At 42.7% G+C, this 24,067-nt stretch overlaps 1 protein-coding gene across 2 annotated transcripts; it reads left to right on the top strand.

Moving 5' to 3' along the window:
* Positions 1 to 24,067, top strand: b4galnt1b (beta-1,4-N-acetyl-galactosaminyl transferase 1b). Of its 2 annotated transcripts, none has more exons than XM_036532043.1 (12): positions 1 to 124; positions 1,604 to 1,764; positions 6,794 to 7,016; positions 7,565 to 7,741; positions 8,778 to 8,884; positions 9,928 to 9,965; positions 10,329 to 10,509; positions 12,446 to 12,538; positions 13,414 to 13,601; positions 13,918 to 14,058; positions 18,348 to 18,585; positions 20,888 to 24,067. In XM_036532043.1, the coding sequence occupies exons 3-12, from the start codon at positions 6,802 to 6,804 to the stop codon at positions 21,100 to 21,102; spliced, it is 1,593 nt and encodes a 530-aa protein (XP_036387936.1). In that variant the 5' UTR covers positions 1 to 124; positions 1,604 to 1,764; positions 6,794 to 6,801; the 3' UTR covers positions 21,103 to 24,067. The 2 variants fall into 2 exon arrangements, with proteins under 2 accessions (XP_036387936.1, XP_036387935.1); XM_036532042.1 differs by having other exon boundaries at positions 1 to 119.

A 24,067-nucleotide genomic window follows, 5' to 3' on the forward strand; every position in this document is an offset into this window, starting at 1 on the left:
CGCAATAGGGTCGTAACAATCACACAGACAGGCTCCTGCAGACAGTTTTATCTTATTTTTGAGCTCTACTTCTCGATTGGCATTATTTTGAGGAAAGGACATCTTGTCCGTAGGTGACGGTAAGGTGTGATTGATGTTTGTCTTTCGTCTTCATCATCTGTGTATGGTTCCAATCTAATAACCGTGAATGATTTAATTTAGCAAAATACTGATTGTTTAACCAATTGCCGGAGCAAATGTGCCTGTTTATTTGTACTGAAGAACTGGGGGCGTGTAGCATTAAGCCATGCCAGACAACGCAATGTATAAGTATTCAATTTGGCTAAATGCCGCTATTTAAATTCAGATAATTATGGCTAGCTGTAACATCATTAATGGGTTCAGTCATTACTAGCCTACTGTATTCCATAGTGCTTTGCTGTGGCATCAGTTTCATATATTTCAAAGTATAATTGCAGCCAGCAACAAATCAAATTATACTGTTCGTTTTAATTCGATTTCCCGTCTGAAGGTATGGTCTGTACACAAAATAACGACATACCTAGTACTGCTTGTAGCCTGTCTTGCGAGGCCTCTGATACGAAACAGATACGGAGCATGTAATTTGTTTTAAATCCGATTCATTGTTCATTAATCTGGTATGCGTCTCAAATATGAATCAGATTATGAGGGCAGCGTATGTTTATAATAAATGTGCCCTGATAATCTTTAGCAGGGGGTTTCCCTTTAGATACCGGCGAAGAACAATGGAGAATGAGGATGACAGAACCCAGACTGTACACTGTCCCCATGATAGTGTCTCTAATGAAAACAATTTGAAATCGGACCGATCACTGCATGGGAAAAGAAATAATCTGTACGTTGAGTCACTTATTTTTTTTAAAACAACCCCCCTCTACATGGCGACACCCCCTCCCCCCATGTCAAGATGATCTTTGCTGACTCGGTTGCCTTTACGATTTTAAATCTGATACGATTTCCAGTGGTGTTTCCTCCGTACGTTTAAAGACGTAGCGGTATTTGTGGCGCACGCTGGGTCATCACCTACGGGATTCCTAGAGCAACCGGCCTTCTCTTGAACAATATTTACACGTGACGAATGGATATGATTTTTTATATTTTTTACGTTTCAGAAGTACAACCATATCGACACTATCCAAGATGTACATAGTTTGATGCTGCGCAGCTGAAGAAATCGTGGTTCTTGTTAAGACCCACTCTTAAATAGTCAATTCAATCAACTGGTTATTCGCTTACATGAAAACTCATTTTTTGACTGGTCAAAATCTATGACTTTGCTTTAAAAATAGTGGCGGTGCCGAAAAAACATGCGTGTTGTACACCGCCTATGGCCAGATAGAGAGGTGGGACATGCAGCGAGATCTCCCCTGGCGAATTCCATTGATTGCGGCGTTACTCCCGCGGGCAGAACGCAGCCACACCCTCACCACATCCCAAATACAGGCAATCTGTCAACACCCAAGAGCATTCCGGTCTCTCCCGCAAGGCGCACAGTTCTCGCAAACCTCAACGTAGCAGGACCTGTGACGTCACAGCGTTGCATTTGGCATTTTCTCCAATATTGATTTTCTGCTGCGCACAGATGGGGCAGTTACCGGTCTGGACCTCTTTATTCACGTCTTCGGAACTGTGGGGAGTGGTAAGGCCTCGTCTGGGAGCAGCTCTCGTTCGAAGGGGATAGAGGCAGATGGGGAAGAGACCAGCGACTGTGGTGTGCCCAGATCCATGAGAACGCCCCAGAAGGTAAGACAATGTGTAAAACATAACATTGCGTTAGAAATGTGTTGAATAATTGCGCAATTTGGTTCACCTTCTTTTTTGGGCAAATGTTTGTTTGAATGATACATTGTTTTTTTATTATTTATTTTTTTAATTAAACCTCTACCATTGTTATATATTGTTGGTGTCTAGGTGTGTGAAATAGTTCTAACCTGAATTAGGTGAATGGATGTTCTATGTGATGAAACAGCGCTGCTACCCAGAGACATCTAGTTGGATGGAAATAGCCTGATCATTGCTCTCCACGCATTTATTTATTCAGTTTTTACTTGATGACAGACAATTATTTATTCACTGAATAATCCAAATCATTAGTGGGTAACTAAATCCTTTTCTCTTAATTGTATTTTATGTTGTCATTCATTTTATTGACATCACATTCGAGCATTTAAATGATAAGAATATCTTAATCTGAGCAAAATAAGCATAATCATTACAGAGTTCTTATTATCTTGCATCAGTATCAAACTGACTTTTAGGGTGAAGCAGGACAGAGAGGCAAACCAAGCCCAAAGTCTGCAAACTGTTTACACGACTGCTTACAGACACTGCATAAATACACAAATAAATACACTTTTAATCAAGCCAAAAAGAGCAGGTTGAGAGCAACAGTCACTTTAAAAGATTTTAACAAGGGCCCAGCCTCAGTGGATAAAGCTGAGAGTTTATATTAATTTTGCTAGTCTGTCGTCTGTCACCAGGAAGCACTGTGTGTTCAGATGTATCATTCAAAACAGGATCATTTCTGTTGCTCAGTTTGAGGTGCCAGCAGTGAAGAGATTATTTGTGAAGACTCAAAGTATGCAGTTGGAGACTATCGGTGAAAATCGCTTTAAAGGCAGCTGCCTACTGCTGCTTTGATTGAGGGGCCAGCTTTTCACCCTTTGAACTATGTTGCACCTTGGACCAAGCCAGATCCAGTCTCTCCCTGCTCTTTTTCATATGATAGTCAATGTGGCCGAAAGTGGGTGTGAAAGCTTACACGTTCACTGTGAAATCATAGAACATGGAATTAGACTGTGATCATTTTCATTTTGTTATTTTGCGTTACCAAAAAATATATATACAAATTGTCAGACAGGTGTGAAAACGTGTTTTCAGATGTAAAAAACATCTGGTTTATTATTCCATCTTGGAACTCTATTCAATGACCTGTCCACATAAACATCAGGTTGAGGTGTCCATTTCAGCAATCTATGGATATTCCTGCTGAGTATCTGCAGATGGAGATTTGAGTTTAGCTCTTTGCAATGCAGATTAAAGGCTTTGCAGGAAGGGAGTCCATACTGTGGGGTCTTTCATGTGGACAGGGCAACCTCATTCCTTGCAGTATTCATGTAGCTAATTACATAAACATGAATCAGAACCCCTGGTTTCTTAAAACAAGCAGATTTAAGCACATTAAAATCAACTCATAATAATCAAATAACAGTTGAATTTTTTAAAGCTTTAGTTTTTAAAGCTGCTAACACACACACACACACACACACACACACACACACACACAAGTAATGGCATAAACATATTAAAGATGAAATGAAATTCCATAGCACCCCTTCATCATGCTGTATCTGGTATGTAAGGATCGAGAGAGGGGCACCTGAGGTCACTGCTGGGATGGGCAGGTATACAATTTGGGTCAGGTCCATGAGACCTTCCCAGACACAATCCTTAAAGTGGCTACCCTGCTACACTGTCATTTCATGTGATTATGTATAAAAATAATGAGATATATAATGAGAAATAATGTATTTGTCATTATTAGAGCCACTACGCATCGTTGTTTTGACTCCGATAGGTGTCATGTCTGGATTGCATTACTTGTAGTGTTACACACTTGTGTATGAAATGTTTATGGATCATGAAACATCATTTACTCTCTGAATTGTAATTTATTTCTCTTTCACGCCTGTGTGTTCAGGCATGTTGGTAGCACATATGCTGTAAATTGTCATATGTCGCTCGGAATTTCGACTTTGCAGCCAGAACTAATCAATGTGAAGACAGAGCTGCAAGGATAGTCAGTGCCACACAAACATAAGTGATTGATTTCCCTGCGTCCTGCTTCAGGGTAATTAAGTTCTGATGTACTCTCCATTGTGTCTTTTGCCTCATGGTGCAAAACCAGAATAGTGGAACGCTCAGCTCGAGTTTCAGCCTATCTCAGCATCATAATCACTTATCCTTTTTTAACATGAAGAAGAGTGGTGCTTCCTCACATGTCACATTAAGACATAAGAGAGCTTTATTGTCATTGTCCAGGACAATGAAATTACAGAATCATATGCATTTAGATGGGCAGCAAGAGGCTCTTTCAGTAAACCAGGGAATTTTGTACGTCTTTACATCAGTTTTTCATCAGTTTTAAAAGCACATTTTAAATTAGCACATTTAATGGATGGATGGATTACATTCACGCAGCAAGGTTCTCATTTATGTTCCAAATTAGAAATCTCATGCAAACTCAGTTGGCAAACATTTCTTAAGAATTTCTAATCCCAGAATGGCTTTAATCCCAGTAGTTGCTGTCAGGGTTTTATGACAGTGCATCTTCTGTGGAGACAAACATGATTCACAGTAGACAAAAATACAACATTTTGTCTGCAAATGTAATGCAAGTTATAACTGTAGTACATTGGGTGTGACAGGCAGGAAGCTGTAGGTGTGCTGGAGGTTAGTGGGGGTCAGTGTCGCAGCAGCTCATGAAGCCCCATCCATGTCTGTGGAAAAGCTATAGGCTCTGATATCAAATCAAGACCAAAGAATTCACAAATATTCCTCTGGTACTGTCCAACGAAAGTGCATCTTTGAGCAAACAATCTGCTTCAAAAGGCAATGTGAGTTGAAGACCGGCCCTCTGTAGGAAGAAGGGTTCTCCTAAGACCTCAGTTGGTTAGACTCAACAGCATTAAGCTAATAACGATCCACAGCGCCCTAAAAGACGAAGGTGAATGGAAAGACTTTATGCAATGCAATGGCCATGCCCAGGATTTCTCCCCAAAAGGCAGGTGGGCTGTGGCCTGCACACTGATGAAGCAATAAGAGGGAGAGTTTTTAAAGAACATTTTGATGTCTTTGGTGAGAGTGTTTAATGGCTAATTACTTGCTACTGGTAAGTAGGAGAAACTCTGCAATGACTCTGTTGACGAGACCGTCTTGTTGCAGTTATGCTATCCCCACGCACATATGTGTGCAATCAGTCCATTTCAACAGGGACTTTCAGACTGGGTGGAAATATCTTAGCCCTCTTCAAATTGGGTAATACTGTGTCCTTTGTAACATGGCATGGAAATATGGGATTCCCAGTGAAGCAGAGAACAGGAACGGGAAGGTGACCATCTGTCAGAAAAGCTACCCATGTGGCCTCCAAATGAGGCTGGAATCCAAACAGGGTGTGGCCTCAGATGGCACCTGTGAAAGCTTTCAGTGACAAAGTCACTTGGATCTTTCTGCTCTCTCAATAGTAATCATGTGTTTACAGTTCACATCAAATAACTCATTATACTTTATTAATTACACGAGATAAAAACACAGTTTTTTCTCAGGGATAATTACAATTTACTTGGGCCTTCATAATGTCATTTTCTTCTGACTGTCTGTGAATCCCCTGTGGTAAACTTAGTTCTCATGCATTCACAGCATTTGAAATGTGACAAAAATGTCAAACAGGCTTTTTTAAAAACTCAGCTTCTTGCATAAGAGTCTCTGTCACATGTATGGCTACCACACTGGTACCAACACCCTAACTACTTTTACTAATTTACTACCTGTAGAGTAAGACACTCAAGAGTGAGAGCAGTTTTATTAATTATATTACATTTACTGAATGTGCACTGTTATCCAGAATGACTTACCATTTTATGTTATCCATTTATGCAGCTGGACATTTACTGTTTTGGTTAAGTGCCTTTCCCACAGGTACAACAGCAGTGGCTCTGTTGTGACTCAGGCTGGCAACCTTTGGTTCTCAAGACCTGCTCATTCCCAATATATCACCCTGCTGCTCAAATGACACAAATTCATTGTGAAACGGTTTCAATGTCACAAAAGATATGCAGAAGTTATGCAGTTACGCAGGGCTGTGGTAGAATCTTGTCCGCTACAGCCCTGTAAATTCAGCTGTTGCACTTATATTTGAAGATCTCTGTAGCTTTAAATGGTTATGTTATTTATTTGTTATTTGTATATTATTATTATAAAAGCTCCCACTAGACAATCCATTGACCAGTTCATGTAACCACTTTCTGACAGGTTACCATGATGTTGCATGACAGTATAATCCTGTCTTTATGCATGGAGACAGAAAAGACAGTTTTGACTTAATTATCATTAGTGGTCCTCTGGGAAACAAACAGCTTGCAGCTGATCAGAAATGTGATTTGCAGTTTGTAAATTTGATTGTTACACTAGGATTACATTAGTTTTGTACTGTGACAACAACATACTGTCAGTGCACTTTAGATGTTTTGAAAAATATTTATGATACCTTCTGATAAGAGTGAACTGGTATAATTCCTCACAGGATTTAAAATTCCTGTAAAAATGACTGTTTGAAAGCGACCAGGAAGCCTTTGTGAAATTGCAACTCAGCTAACAGCACCACACAATAAGCATCAATGTGTTAATTTTTAATGAGCACACAGTAAAAGCACAGGACTGATTCACTCTAATGGTCTTTTAGGAGCCACCTCAGTGAGAAAATAAAATCCAAGGGAATCATTTGGTTAACCATACTAAGCCTTCTGTTAAACTTGTGATTGACTTGTATGCTTGATATGTATGGCACTCCCCTTGGGTCACTTTCAACAGCTTCTTCCTCAAAAGCAAAATTAACGTCCAGAGTTAAATTAAATAATAGTGGTGAACCACAGACTATGATTTCAGTCAAAAGGTGTGTCAGAAGGTTCCCCGTCATATGCTCGTAATCCAGTCTGCCAGAGCAACATATCATCATTGACACCCCATAATTCTCCCCTGTGTCGCCGCGCAACAGTGTCCAGGATGCGATCCCTGCGGAAGACGGTGCTGCTGGTGATCGTGGCCTCTGTGCTGCTCGTGGCTGCGCTCCTCCGCTCCTGGACGCCCCGGGCCTACACCACGGTGGACGTGCGGCAGAGACCAGGGGCCGGAGTGGAGAGGCTGCTGGAGGAGAGGCTGCAGGAGGCGGACAACAGATATGTCAGCATACCCTACCGCCTGAGGGAGAGCGTGGCTGGGTGAGCGGGGGGGGCGGGGTGTGGGAAGTGTGTGGCGTAACAGCTGAAGTGGTTCATCTGCATAAATAAGATATCACTTGTGGCAAAATCGTATGCATTATCATTCACTTAAGATTACGATGGCTTCAAAGCAAGTCGATAACCACACTTTGCTGGGTTAGTGTTTGTTTCACGTGTTTTATGGCCATATACTGTGGCTACGATCCCTGGAAACCCTTATTCAAAAATACTGTTAACAAGAGCAATTACATTTTGATTCCAATTAAGCAAATAAAATCTAATTTTTCATACTGATGAGTGTTTGGATGGTTTGCCCTCCTATTCAGCCATGTGATAGAAGGATTCCCTCCATCTTTTGTTGAACTTGTATTATGTATTTTTTTCTTTTTTTTGTGCATGCTTTGGCAATACAAGAAGAAACTTGCTATGCCAGTAAAGCAGTTTGAATTAGGTTGAATTTAATTGAATCACTCTTTCCAGTCATGTAAAAAGCCAATCTGTCTGTGCTGTTCCTCACCTGCTCATCCCCCCTTCCCTCACCACTGCAGTCTGCTGGCCCGAAATGGGTGTGTGTGTGAGGGCGAGGCTGGGGGCGTCCACCTGCCCTTTGCCCAGCTGCTGTTCCCTCGGGTGTCCGCCCACCCACTGCACACAGCCTTTCAGGCCTCTGAGCTGGACGAGCTCAAGAGACGCAGGGCCCAGGAATACCACAGCTTCCAGATGAGGTGTGTTTCCATGCTAAGGATGCTAACATGGGCGCTCAAGCACCTTCAGCACTCTGATAAACCAATAATAACACCACAGTGAATCAACTATTGACACAATGTGTTAATATTGTTTGTGGATGCAGGATTGACATTTTGTTGGAAAGCAGGATTTATGTTTTGCTATGCTGCCCTGTCTTCTGTTGGAACAAATTAATTATTTGTGGATTTTTAAATCTAAGATTTCTTTGTGAATACCTTAAATGTTGTGGAAGCTTTTTTGTAGCAAAATCATTCAGTTGCATCAACTGTGAACATTTTTCGCTTTCAGAATTCTAAATGAATGAATTTGGTCTTGATTCCAGCTATTGTAATTGGTTCTACAAACAAATTTATCACATGATTACCCTAGCCACAGAGTGGCTGCATCAAAACGTGAGCATGTGTTTTTTTGCAGTTACATGATGTTGAAGTGCTCCCGAGCTGGCTTGCTGTTGGATGTGTCATTCAGTGGATGTGCTGTTTTTTTTTTTTTACTTTTTTGCATAGTGAGGAAGCCATGTAAAAACAACCCAGCAAAAAAAGCGTCATTGCATTTTGCTCTATTGCATTACTTTTCATTTCAGTGTTCTGATGCTGCAGGTTACTGCTGTATATTGGCATTGCTAGCTGGTCAGTTATCTACCTGGCACTGATATTTTTTTTATTTCTTCACATGGGCAGATATATATTGAATTGCATCACCACCAACCAGATTTAACAGCAAAAAAGAAATACCCCTAAGATGAATGGTGAACAATACAGTACTAGTATAATCATTCATCGTCTTCAGTGTCTGTGCTTTCAGACCACTGTCAATACAGAGAAAACTGAATGAAAGGCAGTTGAACTCTAACACTATATGTTTGAGTATAACCTTTGAGTATAGTATAGCAATGTGTGTAATTAGTCTACAGAGCCTCCATATAAGTCCTGTTGAAGCCCTGTTGAAGACTGCCCCACTAGTCTGAGTGTGTGTGTTTATTAAGCAGTTTTTCTCTCACCCTGTCTACTACAGGTCCCAGACTGCAGCTGATCTGCTTATAGTTGCAGAGGCCAACAGTCCCCTGCAGTATCCTACCCAGGGAGTGGAAGTGCGCCCCCTCAAAACCATCCTCATCCCAGGTAAAGGAGAACAGACACAACTGCACACACCTGCTTTGCTGCATACACCACTGTTTTACTGCAAAACCATCTACTTTACTGCACACACACCTGTTTTACTGCACACACATCTGCTTTATTGCATACTTTACTGAACCAGATGGTGATGATGACAGACATTCTTCATCATCATCTTCTTCCTTTAGTCAGTATAATAATAATCATTAGTAGGGTTGATAATAATAGTAATAATAATAATCATCATCATCATCATTAGCATTAGCATACAGAAGTATTATTTTCACATTTATTTTTAGAAGGTAAGTTATGCAGGGGCATTCATGGCACAAAAAGCTGTTCACCCTAGTAAGATGAATATAAATTCTTCACAGGATGGTTGACGTGCTGGAGACTTTGTGCTGAGGGCAGATGATGTCATTTCAAAATTTAGAATCATCTCAGTTAAAAATGGAACCCGATTCAATCTTGTCTTGAAACTAAAAGTAGGCTAACAGTAACGTGCTGGCACCAGGATTCAGCAGCTCAGAGGCAGATGATTCTGAGCCATGCCCACCTTTTTGTTGGACAATCCTATGTGTTCCACACTCCTGGAGATAACTAACAAGTCATACGTGAGGCTTTAAACATGCATTTCTTAGGCTGTATTTCAGTATTACTGTAAATAACCTCTCAATAAATATAAAAACACTGGGTTGTTCAGTGTTATCCACATGCAGTATCTATGCAGTATGTATGGCATAGTGTGAATACTGTGTGTACAGGTCACACCAGGATGGTGTGATAAAGGACTGAAACTTTTTCTTGAGGGTTTTTGCTTCTGTTCCAATTTTCCACTGAGCTAAAACTATCCAATGAATTTGTAACCTTTGATAGAAATGTGATAATATATTTTATCAAGTGAGATCAAGCCATACACTGTTGGGGGGAGCATTACCTTTGAAAGAAGAAGAGCTTATCTTTAAGTAATGGGGGTAGTGCTAAAAATGAAAGGGATACACTGTTGCTGCTTGTGTAAACCTGTGCATTCATGTGATTGCTTTCAGGATTGGCCCTACAAGAACTACCGCGGGATCTTCACTCAGTAAGTTGAGTTACACAGTATGCGTATTGGTTACCCTCATGACTGTTTCCTGTGTTTCCTGCTCTGTTATTGAGAAAGAAGTGTGGCATAGTGGTAAGGCGCAGGCCTCGTAACTGGAAGGTTGCCGGTTTGATTCCTTGCTGGGGCACTGCCGTTGGCCAAGGTCCTTAACCCACAATTTCTTTACTAACTATCCAGCTATATAAATTGGTGAGATTGTAACCTGTGAAAGATACTCTTGATAAGAGTGTCTGCTAGGTGACAGTAAAGTAAAGCAGACGGATGTGTTTTCTTACCTACCAGGTGGGAAATCACAAATTTAGTGACCTCACAAAGAAATGCGCTCTCTCTCTTCTCTTTTAGGTGAACTTCACTGCCACCCTGGGAACGTTCAACGTGGCAGCGGAGGTGGAGGGGGTGAAGATCAAAGGTGACGGGGAGATGCACATGACCCTGTCCAGCAGCCTCCTGCCCAACCTGAACCGACAGCTGCAGTTTGTCACCTACACCAACACGCTGTTCCACCCCAGTACCGCAGACACAGGTGAGGTGAGGCCAGGGTCTGCCTAGTGCCCTGCCTCTGTCGCCAGGTCGTTTGTGAGGACTGCTAACAACGACCCGTTACCAAGCCCGCAGAAACTGCTCTAGAATCCCAGTGTACAGCCATAGAACTGGAACAGTATGCAGCAGGAGCATGTAATTGCATATGCAGCTGTTGTAGGACCATCTGCTGTTTGGCTTGTAGCGAGACATTATTGCGTTATCCGAAAAGATAATGTATCAGAGAAGATGGGACACCATTCCTCCGTTTCTGCTGCTGGCTTAAAGAGTAAAATAACAACAGCTGTTGGGTTAGAATGAAATATTTGCTATATGCGATAGAGTGTATTTAAATAAAACTGGGGCGATAAAGAACATAATGAACAGGGTTTTAGATGCTGTGCAGTTGGGAAATGCCAAAATCAGACTGCAAACTATGGCAGGGTAAACAGTTTCCATGTCAGTGAAAATAGTGCAAACATGATACAGGCTCTGCAGTCACACGCTCTCGACCTTTCTGCGTCTGTCACTAGGCTATGACAAAATGATTCTTCAAAGGCAGCAGCTGACAGTGGCTTAGTGCTGTCTGTAATTCATCAGGATTTCCCTTTGTTTTCTGGCATGTTGGAATAAGAAAGGTCGTGGTGCACAGGTGGCAAGAGTTAGATGAGAGTTTTATGTTGGGAACAAATACCACACAGAGTGTAGATCACTGCAAAGATTCTGTGTGCTGAAAGAATTAGGTGTATGAGCAGGAAAGCAGCTACGGACAGTTATCCTCTCATTTAACCCGCAAGTGTTCATCTGGCAGCAGTGTGGAATAGGGGTAAGGAGCAGGAGAGGTAACCGAAAGTTTTGATTTGTTTCCCTGCTGGGGCACTGCCGACATACCCATGGGCAAAGTGCTTAACCTAGAATTGCTTCAATAAATGTCCAGCTGTATAAACAACAAGAACATCTGCTAAATGACGGTAATGTAATGTAAATGTGCTGTCAGCAACTTTCAAAATTCAACTGAAGATAAACTGTCTTTGGCCAATAATGCAGTGACTGACAGTTAATGGAATATATGAACCATTAACCATGAGGCACATTCAGTTTCCTCTTGCTCCAAAACTAGGCATTTTTGTATTCGTGTCTAAATCTCTCAATTTTCCACTCCTTCATCTCGTATTTTTTCATTTTGATCTGTTGATGACAACCAGTCAAACTGGCCTGCCGTTATAGTGTTTAGAGGGCTTCTGTGAAGTTTGGCACACAGCCTTCATTTTCCACGTGCAGTTATGACATCACTGGCGACAATGAGCTACCTGAGCATATGTTAAAATCCTCTCAATACCACAGCATATATCACATGCAGTGTACACTGTATCACTGTTCTAGCTAGAAGGATGGGGTCTGTAGCAAAGGGCGAGAGCAGTCACCCATCTTTACATGCATATAGCTTCTAGCTATGTAGTTACATTGAATTCACTCCAAATTGTAATCAACAATAACTATTATTGTCAATGGTTTATCATTCTTATTATTGATTTACTTAGTACAAAATTATGTCTGAACAAAAACATCTATTATCCAAGTGTACCTCACTGTCATGTGAATATAAATTTTATGTTGTAGCAAGAGCTTCTGACAAATAAATTAAGATTATCAAGTAAAGTAGTAGATATATGATATAAAATATTTAATCATGGGTTTAGTTAAGGGTTTCCTATATTCAGTAGTAGATCTGCCGCATGATGTTATACTGGCAGAGGGAAAGCTTGACTACTGTCTGTGTTGTCAGTACTTGTAGATAATCAGATGCTTCTGTTTCATGCGGTGTTTCTGTCTAAAGTTTAACAGAGGGATTCTTACCTGACAGGGCCTAGGTCCTAGATAGTCCAGGACCATTACAGGAGGGAATGTGTGAGAGTAAGCATGTCCTCTATGTCTTTCAGTGCAGTTTGAGACAGAGGGACACCAAGCAGTCTTTACCATCAAGATCCGCCATGGCGTCACCCCAAAACTGTACAATCCCGGACCAAAGGGAGGTATGTCACCACGCCACAGATGGTCTAATGGATGAAGGGTTGTCGGCCTGTTCCTCATACTACTTACAGTCAGATTACCCTTAGAATTTTACTACTACTGTATGCTTTTACTCCCCCTATAGGGACATATGCTGTAACACTTTGAGTTCAAATACCCTTCAAGTCTTTGTTTTTTATGGTATTTCGAAAGACTCTCCCTGAAAATCTGGTGATCCTACCTTTGGGGGCAAATTTCAACTCCTTACATGCAGTAATGGGAGTGCAACATTGTTCCAATGGCTTAGGAAAGATTCAGTATTGATGTTTTGTCATGCATTGCAATGGGCTTCATGAGACCTAACTGCAATGTGGTTTGTCTTTAATTTTGAGCAAAAACTTGAACAAGGTTACATTTCTTCGAGTCCTACATAGAATTGTTTATTTATTTCTGGGACTGCCAAACTACCCACCCTTTGTGGTTCATTTGAATGTCCTCTTCGGTTTAAGTTACCTCTCAACCCTCTCAAATTTTTCTGTCTCCATATCATCTCCTCCTTCTCTTTCTGCAATCATTTTATTATATTTTATTGTTGTCCTCATAATTTATTAATAGGTAAACTTTCACCCTCATTCATAGATAGAGCTCTTAACAGGAACTACCTGCAGTGCACTATTCATAAATCAGCAGGACCAAGTAAACCCTGTCCTGGAGTTGCTCAACATTTCACCAGATTCGCATGGTCACCTGCATTCATTGAAAAACATCTCCAGCACCACCATTGTTTATCCTTGTAATCCAGTATTAAACCTCATATGCCATGTCAAATATGTCAGCAGTGTTTTGAACTGGCCTGGAAAACTGACACTGAGTTTCTCTGCATTACCCTCCCTTCCAGAATACAACATCAGTGCACTAGTCACCATAGCAACCAAAACATTCCTGCGTTACAACAAGCTACAGGACCTGATCGACAGCATACGGCGATACTACCCCACCGTCACCATAGTGATTGCGGACGACAGCGAGCACCCAAAGCCCGTGACGGGCCCCTACATCGAGCATTACATCATGCCTTTCGGAAAGGTGAGGGACTGGTAGGGTGCAATGTGACACTGAAAAACGTCAATGAACAGAGGGTCCAGTAAGGTTGAGGAGAGTCACAGGAGCATGTTTTTGACACATTTTCACCTTGATAAAGGGAGTTATTTCTGTTGTGCTCTTTTTGTAATTGTGGAAACCTTTGACTGCTGTTGGAAAGTGTCCCGTATCGTACAGAGCCTGATGCCAGGTGGGTGTGATGCGTTCAGGATCAAAGTGCAAATGAGGATGGAGGCAGCGGTGAAGAGAACCTCCGGGGGCACCTTTCAATCTATTTCCTTTTCCGTTCCCTCTTTCGCAGGGCTGGTTCGCCGGGCGGAATCTGGCCGTGTCTCAGGTGACCACCAAGTACGTCCTGTGGGTGGACGACGACTTCATCTTCACGGCCAGCACCAAGCTGGAGAAGCTGGTGGACGTGCTGGAGAGCACCACTCTGGACCTGGTGAGGGGGCCCACCATTGGATAGCCAGTTCAGCTCAGAGAGATTAGGTTATGAGGACATGAACTACCTTTAAAGCTTGGCTCAGTGCTTTCAACTCCCCTCAGTGAAAGACATTCACTTTCACAGCAGAACAGACTGTGAGGTACACTGGCAGTCGTTTTTTTGTTTTGAGTGATACCCCATGTAAGTTTTATCTTGTGTGATTGAATGGATCAAACAAAGCACTGCTATTTGAAGCGATTGTGTAATTATAGTGAATGTAGCTATCCTCACACCTTTCAGCTGTTTGTGTAGTAGATATAGCAATGCACACACAGGATACTGTATAGCATAATTAAGTACAGTATTCCTTGTGTGAATATGAATTATCAAATGTAAATTATTGTGCCACCAGCTTTAAATGTTTAAACAATTTATTCAGCTGAGTCAACTTACTCAAACACAAATAGCATTTAGATATATCATAAAGATATAGGTAGAAGTGTGGTAAATAGGCGCTGTTAATGATAATAGTAATAATAATAACAATAATAACGTAAATAATAATAATGTAATAATGTGTATACATTATTATATACAATAATAATGTAAATACAAACTCCAATTTGGTATTCAGTATTGTAAAGAGTTAAAAACGAGTTAAAAACATTGAGAATCTATCGCAATGATGGGTTATACTCAGTCTTTGTTAAGCTTCCTCCTTGGTTGGACACAGCAGGAAGTACCATGTGGCCCGGCCCTCTCTGTGTGCTGGGTTGGGCTGCATTTCTGACCTGGCTCTTCTGTTAAGGCTAGAGCAGGACATGGTTGGGTCCATTACTCTCTGTCTTTGAACAAGTTTTGGTTCTTTCTCCTGTGATGTCTGTGGTTCTCCTTGTTTGGACTCGGAGGCAATGCCCTGGGTCTGGCTTTGCTCAACAGTTCTTTCACCCAAGCTAAAGTCTCTTAAAAGTCTCTCTGACTTAGTTCCTCGCTAAAGCCAAAATGCAGGACAGAGGTTGGCACAGCTTCACTTGGACTCTTCCATCATGATCCACCAAGACTTGAATTCAAGCAATTTCATTCACCAGATGCCATCTTGTCATTCAGCAAGAAAAAACACCATGTGGTGAGGGCTGATACCTTTGGTAGACCCACTAGAAGAACAGGAGATCTTCACAAAAAAATCTACAAATCTTGCAAGAATCTCTCATAAGAATTGATATCAGTTGATGTCAGATGTGACCAGCATGTATCACAGTGGACACACCTCAGAACGTCAGATGTGTGAGAGAGGGTGCTAGCTGTATGACCCTTTGTTAAGCATGCACAGAAATGGATGTACAATTTCTCTGTCACTTTGATGTTGTGCAAAGAAGGAAATGGTTCTAGCGTAAGCAAAGGCATTCCAAACAGCTGAATAATCATTCATTTCCATGCAGCAAGTCTGTTTTAAGAGGTGTGGTGGTTAAGACAGTACACATGCTACATCACATCGTATGTCAGAGGGCAACATATCAGAATGTTAGACCAGGCCCTCCATTCTGTTACTCTTAGTCTGGAGGATGCAGGTGTTTTGGCTGCCCCCATAAACCTGCATCCACCATCCTGCAACACAGAAGAGAGGGTTTGCGGGCGCTTCAGAGGACATCACAATTGTCACTGTCCATCTGTGCACTCAGAAGCTCATTGGTGTGCTTGAACAGCGTGTGTCATTAGAGGTCCTTCCTGCCGGTCATTGACACAAGAGTTGCTGACTCCTAAAGTGACCCTCCATAATGGCGCATTTCACTACTACGACACCTCAAGTTCGTAGGCTGACCCAAGTGTTGCACAACAGAGCTTCACGGAGCGGAAATCAACAGCAAAAATGAAGGAGCGACCATCATCTGGAAAGAAGGGCGGGACGAGGCAGCACAGGCAGTTCCTGATTTGATGTGGTGTGTAATCCTTCACGTGAAGTGCCTTTGGGCTGGCGGCCAAGTTTGAGGCACAAAAAGGGTTTCTTCACTGTACGTTCAAAACAGCCAGCAACAGTCTAGGAATTAGACAAGGGTCCAAGAATGTTGTGCTCTGAGTGGGAGAAGACCTCACTGGAGCCCACTGCCCCGGTCAGTGTGTTCTCTGTGGCCAGGGAGAAAGGCTTTAGTGATGAGGGTGGAGAAAGGGGCTCTTTGTATATGGCAGCGTCTCAGAAGAGGGGACCAGATGGCCTACATGCGGGAGCTAGACAAGATCCACACGACAACACGCGCACCCCCTCCCATTCCCCATCTCCCAAAGATAAAAACAGAAACAGTCATTTCTGATCTTTTTCTCATCAGCCTCTGTCCTTCTCTCTATCCCAACTGAATTCACTTCACTTTCTTGGCACAAAAAGATTGCATTCATTTTCCCAGACCAAATACAGTGCCTACCAAGTTTATTCATTCTCTGATAGAATGATAGGAACAATAATGTGATATCACAGATAAAAATGATTGTACTTATGTAAATAAGTTTTAAAACACATCATGCAGAGGAACACCCTTTAGCTGTGGTCATATTCTCAGCACACTATGCCACAAAAAAACAAAAACGTAAATGAGTGTCGTGGGCCTCTGTCCCTCTCAGATGTACTACACTTACATGCAGTTATTATTGCCTGACAGGAGTGTCTGCCTGTCTTTGGGGGGTGAGGAATGGACATTGCTTTAATGTATTGATCAGTCACTCTGTTGTACTGATGTCCAGCAGTGCACATGTACTGTACATCTATTGTATGTATGCTGTTGACAGTAGCTCTTAATTGTGCACTAGTAGTTTTTACACATTTTTACACCTCTTTATTGTGCACTAGTAGTTTTTGCACATAGGTGTTGCAGGGAAATGGCACAGTACTGCAGATATGAAACAAGTGGATGCTTCCCTCAAGCAAGTTTATTTTAACGACTGTCTGTCCATTATGATTAAGGACCTGGTGAAAGCACCCCGCCTTAGTGTAAAATAAACACAAGACATTTCACATTGATGTGTCATTGTTGCTAGCTGCAGACGTCTGGCTGCAGGTAACGCTCAGTTGGACAATTGCAAGGGCTTCATTTTCAGCCAGCAACTGGCAAAATAACCGGCTGAGCCTGGAGTCACTCCAGCCTCCCGCAGATCTTCACATGACCGAAAAATAGCACTCAGCCAACTTTCACTGGCTTTGTCACAATCTGACTTTAAACAGAACAGTTGTCACTGACAGTCTGTAAGAATGATGCCCAAAGCAGTCATCTAAAGAAACATTTCTCCACAACAAAGAATAACATAAGAAATTCCACTGCATATCACTAGCAAACAATTCATGCAGACCTCCCTAATGGCTTTTAAAAATATAGAGAAAACAAGTTAGTCTGTGGAAGCTGACTTACATCTGTGTGTTAGCGCTCTCAGGCAAAGGCAGCCGTATGTGTAGCCATTACTACCTATAACTTCCTGGCTACCTGGTGGGGCCTGTATGTGCTGTTTGGCCTCTAGCAAGAAGTGCACTCAATTTTTTTTCATTCAGCACTCAAGCATATTCAGATAAGCCCATGTCTCAGGATCCAAGTGGGCAAGCCCCCATTGTTACTCTGCTATGTCCAACCTAGACAACTGTCCAATGGTTTATTGATGCTAGTTGTATTTATACATGTATTTACAGTAAAGAAGTTATAAGTTTCCATTCTTAAATGCATTAGGGTGACATCACATGATTGTATGCTATTTGAATTTGAGCTGTATCTGGCCATGTCACTAATGTCACTAATGTAGCAACAGACAAGAGTTTCATAACCTAAGATATACACTTTTTCTAATTAACTGAATAATATTAACAATACATTTCTGACATAATTTGTAAACCTTTGTTCATAGTACTTTGTTTTCATTCTTCTGAGACACCAAGCACTAACAGCTAGCACTCTATTACAGTCTAACTAGCCAGCTAGATAGTTATTTTTAGCAAACTCATTTCACTGGTTTCATTAAATTTAAGCCATGGTGTATAGCAAGATACTGCTATACATCATAACGCACTAGCTAACCAGTAAGCTAGTAGCTTATTGTGGATGGATAGGGGACTGCTAATATTTTTGTGTTGTTAGCAATATCTCCAATGTGTTGACACTGGTTTCTGCTCAGACAAGGCCATTAACTTATCCCTTCAGTGTCATTTCAGCCCATTTTGGCAAATGCTTGGCTTATGTGTCCTTCCTGCTTTCCTGAAGGTCAGAAATATACAGAGAAAGCACCCATGATGGAATTTATGCTTACGTGTCATAATGTCGGTGTCTCCATACTCACAGGTAGGCGGTGCGGTGCGAGAGGCCACAGGCTACACCGCCACCTACAGGCAGACCATATCCATCGAGGCGGGGGAGGAGGAGGGCGACTGCCTGCACATGAGAAGGGGGTTCCACCACGTCATCCAGGGCTTCCCCAACTGCGTCATCACCGACGGGGTCATCAACTTCTTCCTGGCCCGCACCGACAAGGTCCAGCAAGTGGGCTTTGACCCACGGCTGGCCCGTGTCGCTCACCTGGGTGAGTTTGAGCCCCGGTTAAGTGATCCCCCAATGGGTGGAGGTGTGATCCATTTTGCCGAAGGGAGTAAGTCAGACAGAATTAGGTAGCCACCACAAGATCTATTATTTGTTTGCTTAGCTACGCAAGCGAGGACATGGTGAGTAAGGAAATAACTCCTTGGGATGAGCACACGGAAACAGATGTTATTAATATCTGGGCTGAGCGCTCACTTCCAGATGATTTGGACTGAGCTGTGTGCAGTTTCATACGTGCCAACATATCGCTCTGTCTGAGAGATAGAGCTGTAACTGTTTACAATATGAAAAGAAAATGGCAACAAGAAGGCAGAACTGTCTAAAATATAGAGCAGAAATAACTGTATGGCCTGTGCATTTCATTATTTTATGAGTAACATATTGTCAAGCATCTGAATCAGTCTGGATTTTGGGGAGTATTACATCGCCAAACAGTGAGATTTCTATGAGTCCAATAGCAGCAACAGCAGCAGCAGCAGCAGCACGGTCCTCTGAGTTGGGTTTGGGCCTGACTATATAACCGCTGATGCCATGCAAAGTAGCTACGACACATCATCAGCAGTTCATACTACCAAAAAACATCCCTTTCCTGGGTTGCAGGATTGATCTCTTCATGTGTTACCCTTGTATGCATGGAATCATTTAACAGTGTTCATAGTGGAGCCTAAGACCAGGCTGGATATTGTAATCAGCAAAAACAGGCACAACCTTTTGCTTTTGCTCTCAGGGTTACTGCATTCATTTATAGGCACATGTAGGCATTCATGCTTTTCGGTTTTGCTACCTGTGTGATTTTCATCATCCAGAGAGCGTTTAGCATGTTAGGGAGTTAAAACAGGGAGCTGTAACTGATTGCTATATCAACAAGTATATGTTTTTGATTGATACTGTATTGATTGCATGAGTATGCTGTTTTGCTACCCTACTGAAAAACTAAGCCTGTTTAACATGGGAACTGTTATGAACAAATGATAAGTGCCAATTTAAAGTACACAGAAGAAATGTAACTATCTGAGCACAAAATAAGTGCTCTGAACTGCCTGTCTCAATCTCCAGGACCCTCTATACCTGGGAATCTCCATATAACCACATCAAAGGCAACCTTTATGCTTTGATTATATGAACAATTTTAATGAATTACTATTATTATATTAGTAATAGTGGAAGTAGTAGTAGAAGTGGTTAGAAATATGACTTTGCCCTGTGCAGTGCTAAGATTAAAATAGAATAACATTTGGACATTTTGTTAAGTAGAAGACAGACCCAATAAGTATATTTTTCTGTTCAGTCATGTTTTTTGTTCCCTTTAATCAGGCATATGACTGAATATGTAGGGAATGGTAAATGTGAATGAATGTGCCAAAATAATGTTGGGTAGCCCCTGATTAATACAGTGTTACACCAGTGTGAAGGGAAGCTGTGCCAGGCTTCTTACATCTGCTGCTGACACTGCTGACATCATCAATGTCAAATTGTCTCTGTTGTGTTCATCTTGTGCAATTTCGTCTCATGGCTTACCCTGTCTGCTTCTATTAGATGGAAAAGTATATTAAGAGAGTAATGAAATAGAAAAGGTATAGGACACAACACAGCCTCAGCACTAGAAAATTTTATTTGGGGTTGGGAGGTGTAGCGAAGGGTGAGAGCAGTCACCCCACCCGTCTTCGAACCCAGGTCTACGGGGTACCAACCAGGTGACTTTGGCCACGACGCCAAAGAGCCAGGCTCATTGGTATGTGCAGTCAGAGCACATACTCAACTGTAGTGACAGCACTCTGCCACACTGCCCTCCCCTTCGGGAAGCACGCCCATGCGCTTCACGCACCATGGTGTCCCTCATGCATTCCCCTGCCGTACTTCTCCCATCCCAGGGTGCCCCACTCATTAGTGCTTTACCCATCTCTGGGGTCCCTCACACCATGCTTCACCCATCTCTGGGGTCCCTTACATGGCTCACACACTGGGCATGCCTCCAATGGCCTCATGGCAAGCCATCCCACTTCTTACACCATTTGTAGCGAAGGGTGAGAGCAGTCACCCCACCCAGCCTCGAACCCAGGTCTACAGGGTACCAACTATGCGACTTTGACCGCGACGCCAAAGAGCTAGGCTTGTTGGTATGGCAGTCAGAGCGCATACTCAACCGTAGTGACAGCACTCTGTCACAGTAGGCCAACGCTAAGACTTCATTTTCACATTCAAATAAAAATTTATGTCAGGAGGACAGGTCACAGACCATTTCAGTTGTAAATGCCTTTGTCTTCCCCCCATTGTCTTCCCCTCAGAGTTTTTCATCGACGGCCTGGGCGCCCTCCATGTGGGCTCTTGTGATGATGTCATAGTGAGCCACGCCACCAAGATCAAGCTGCCCTGGGGCCTGTCGGAGAGTGACAAAACCTATGCCAAGTTCCGCTACCCGCCAGCCTCCTCCGACGCCACCCACACCAAGAACGGCCTGCTCTACTTCAAGAACCGGTTCCAGTGTTTGACCCACAACTGAGTGCCCCTCACCCTCCCTTCCCTGACCCCTCTCTTAAGACCCCTGCCTGAGTTGCCAAAGAAGCTCCCGCCCTGTAAAACTGTACAGTTGTTCTGGGGGGCATGATGGGTTTTTTGTTTTTTTTGAAAGGACACCCCTCCCCCTTAGGTTTCCTTGCTGTGAAGAAACAGTTTGATCCCCAAATAAATGCAAAGATTTCTGAGCAGTCAAGCGGCGGTTACCAAGCAGATGGCATTGGCAGGAGTAGCGTCCTACCTTTGTGCTTGCCTTACAAGCCCTGTGCCGTGGTCTGGCTTGGGATATGGAGGAAAGCATTAGCTCATTGGATGAGCCCACCAGCGGGCCTGTCGCTGTCCAGGTAGTTTCCCAGAAGACTGCTGATGCCAACTTCCAGCAGCAGGTGGCGACACAACCCAGAAGAAATCTCCTGTAGGGTCCAGACTGGATCAGGTGACTGTGCCAAAGCTATCCCCACTGGCTTTTGCTCTGATAACTTTTTTCCTTCACCCTGATTTTTTTTAGTATGGCCTCACAGTTACAGAGGGAGGGGGTGTTTTGGTGATGTTCCCCAATATTCTACCCCTTTCACCCCCACAGATGAAATGCAACTCCAAAACAGACTCCGTGGGGCAACACAGTCACCCCTTTAAAGCAGTGGGGTCTCCTTCCTCCCCCGTTGTTGAAGAGGAGAGGGGTGTAGGAGGAGCGCTCACCACGGGAGCTGGCTTGACCAAAGCGCACGCATGCCGCTTCTGAAAAGTACGTCCAAAGGAACAAGGCGATGACCATGGCACGGCGTTAGCCTGAGCTGTCGGCTCTGTGGACCATGAGACGCACAGGAGACGAGGCCCGCCTGGGCCTACTGCAGTATCACGTGTTGACTTTGTGACGGTGTATCCCGTCTTTTTAAGTGTTGTCCTAATGAATACATGCAAGATACCATTCCTTTGTAAGTTGTTAACACTGAAGTTGCGTGTGTGCCGCCTCTCATATCGGTTACGCAGTAAACAGTTATACGTGACTGAAGAATTCTTTTGATACAGCGACCTTTTTTTGTCAAGTGTGCACACGTGAGTGTGCGTATGTGTGATTTTGTGTTCTCATTTTTGTACTTTGACCACTAGATGGCCACCTTCCATCAAAAAAAGTCTTTTTTCTTTTCCCTTCACCCATCATTGAAGGCTTCATATGTCATTAAGCTGAAAACCTCAGAGTTGGAAAATTCCAATTGTTTTAGTATTGTTTCACATCTCAGAAAGTAGGGAGAATGTGTTGGGAGTTGTTTTCAGATTTTGTTACATTAGAGATTAACAGGCACGTGCACTGACATTTCCGTTGGGGAGAGACCAATTGAAACATCGCATCAAGAGTAACCATAATGATGTCCTACCCAGACAACCATGTTTTTCTTTTCTAATCCCATGTTCATTGTTTCATGGGTTTCTTCAGATCATGTGCACCATCACCAGTGCTCTTTCATTGTTCACTTGAACCTCTCATGTCATTAACAGAGAAAAGAATAATGTGTGTTCAGCGACAGCATTTGCAATATGAGATCTGACAGTGCAATCAATATATGAATGATTCAGATGAATAATGCAAAAGAGCTAATAGTGCATTCAGCTTTGTGCTATATAGGAGAGACTGTGCTGTATAGAAGAGAGACAAATGAGATCACAGATTGGTTTATGTGGCAAGGCATTTCAAAGTTTTTTTTTGGATTTGGCTTTTATGTTTCTGATAAAAAGGGACCATAAATACATGTTTCAGATCCATAAATCCTTCATCAGTGGTGCAGGAGATTCAAACATGTAAGTGGAGTGAGAGCAATTTCCTCACTTCCTGTTTGAACTCGAACTGCCAGACCGAATCTTTGCATAGCGGTAGTGGTGCATGTCTTTTGAACCCGGGGAAAGAGGTTAAAATTGATTATGTAAGAAAAAAAGATTATAATTGATCAAAAAATGATGAGTAGAATTTATTGAAGATTTTAAATTTTGTATAGCATGTCATTTTCAAGAATTGCATCCAAGCATTACCCATAATGCATCATCCATATCCATTAAAAGATGTCATTTTTGTATGGATGCTCTTACACTGACCGAGGAACAAAGTGGGTTCCTATGTGGTTGCATCAGTAGACCAAGGGTTTGTTGCAGCTGAGGTCCAGCTAGGTCACAGTGTGTCTGGGCTGCATTGTGTGAATGCAGCCATCTGCTTCTAGCACTCGTGTGCTTCACCACCACCAGTTAGGATGAAGTTGATATATAAGAGATCGCACAGCTTCCTGTTTACTTCCTATACAAACAGAGCTTCTGTGATCTTAAGGTATTGTCCAATGGAAGCTAAGGTTTCTGTTCCATCTTACGGCAGCATTTTGAATGACAGGTTTATTCAAGTGGCACTTTTTTATACTGTCAGCAGCATTATAAGTTTGGTTGCCACAGAAATGATTGAAACATGCGTCAGGGTCAAAAAAGTGACACTTGCTTAAATTTGTTGCTCAGTGCTAAGAGCAAAGTGCATGCTGTTTGACTTGAGGCCTTATCCCATGAAAAGGAAGCCCGTGGTCAGCTGATTAATAACCCTCCGCATATAGGGGAGTGTGTCTTCACTTTCCATATCCCACTGTAAATAGTACTACTTCCAGCATGCGGCTTCTCACCTTAACCCTGCAAATTTTGGTAAACAGAATTTCTGTTAGGTGAGTGAACCCCCCACCCCTGTTTACCAAGTGCCTGTGTTTGAATGTGCAGGCCAGGCTGTCTTAGCGCATGCGCGTGGCTTTACTCCATGGGATCAGCTTGGAGCGGCATGGCCTTACCGCTGCATATCCTCCGCACTTTATTTTCCCCGTGCCGTGTCAGCGCAGGGGGCGGGGTCGGCAGGAGGCGTGAGGTCTTCCGCTGGTGAGGGGCGGTCAGGGCGACAGGGCAAGGGGGATGTTTTTCTGTTGAGAGGGCCC

Source organism: Megalops cyprinoides, chromosome 6 (assembly GCF_013368585.1).
Source record: "Megalops cyprinoides isolate fMegCyp1 chromosome 6, fMegCyp1.pri, whole genome shotgun sequence".
NCBI classification, from domain to species: Eukaryota; Metazoa; Chordata; class Actinopteri; order Elopiformes; family Megalopidae; genus Megalops; species Megalops cyprinoides.

Excerpts from the sequence above, each read along its gene's own strand:
- b4galnt1b (XM_036532043.1), top strand. The coding sequence starts at position 6,802 with ATGCGATCCCTGCGGAAGACGGTGCTGCTGGTGATCGTGGCCTCTGTG. Across the intron at positions 14,059-18,347 it reads AGAGCACCACTCTGGACCTG|GTAGGCGGTGCGGTGCGAGA; the intron begins GTGAGGGGGCCC and ends CCATACTCACAG. Across the intron at positions 18,586-20,887 it reads GGCCCGTGTCGCTCACCTGG|AGTTTTTCATCGACGGCCTG; the intron begins GTGAGTTTGAGC and ends TCTTCCCCTCAG.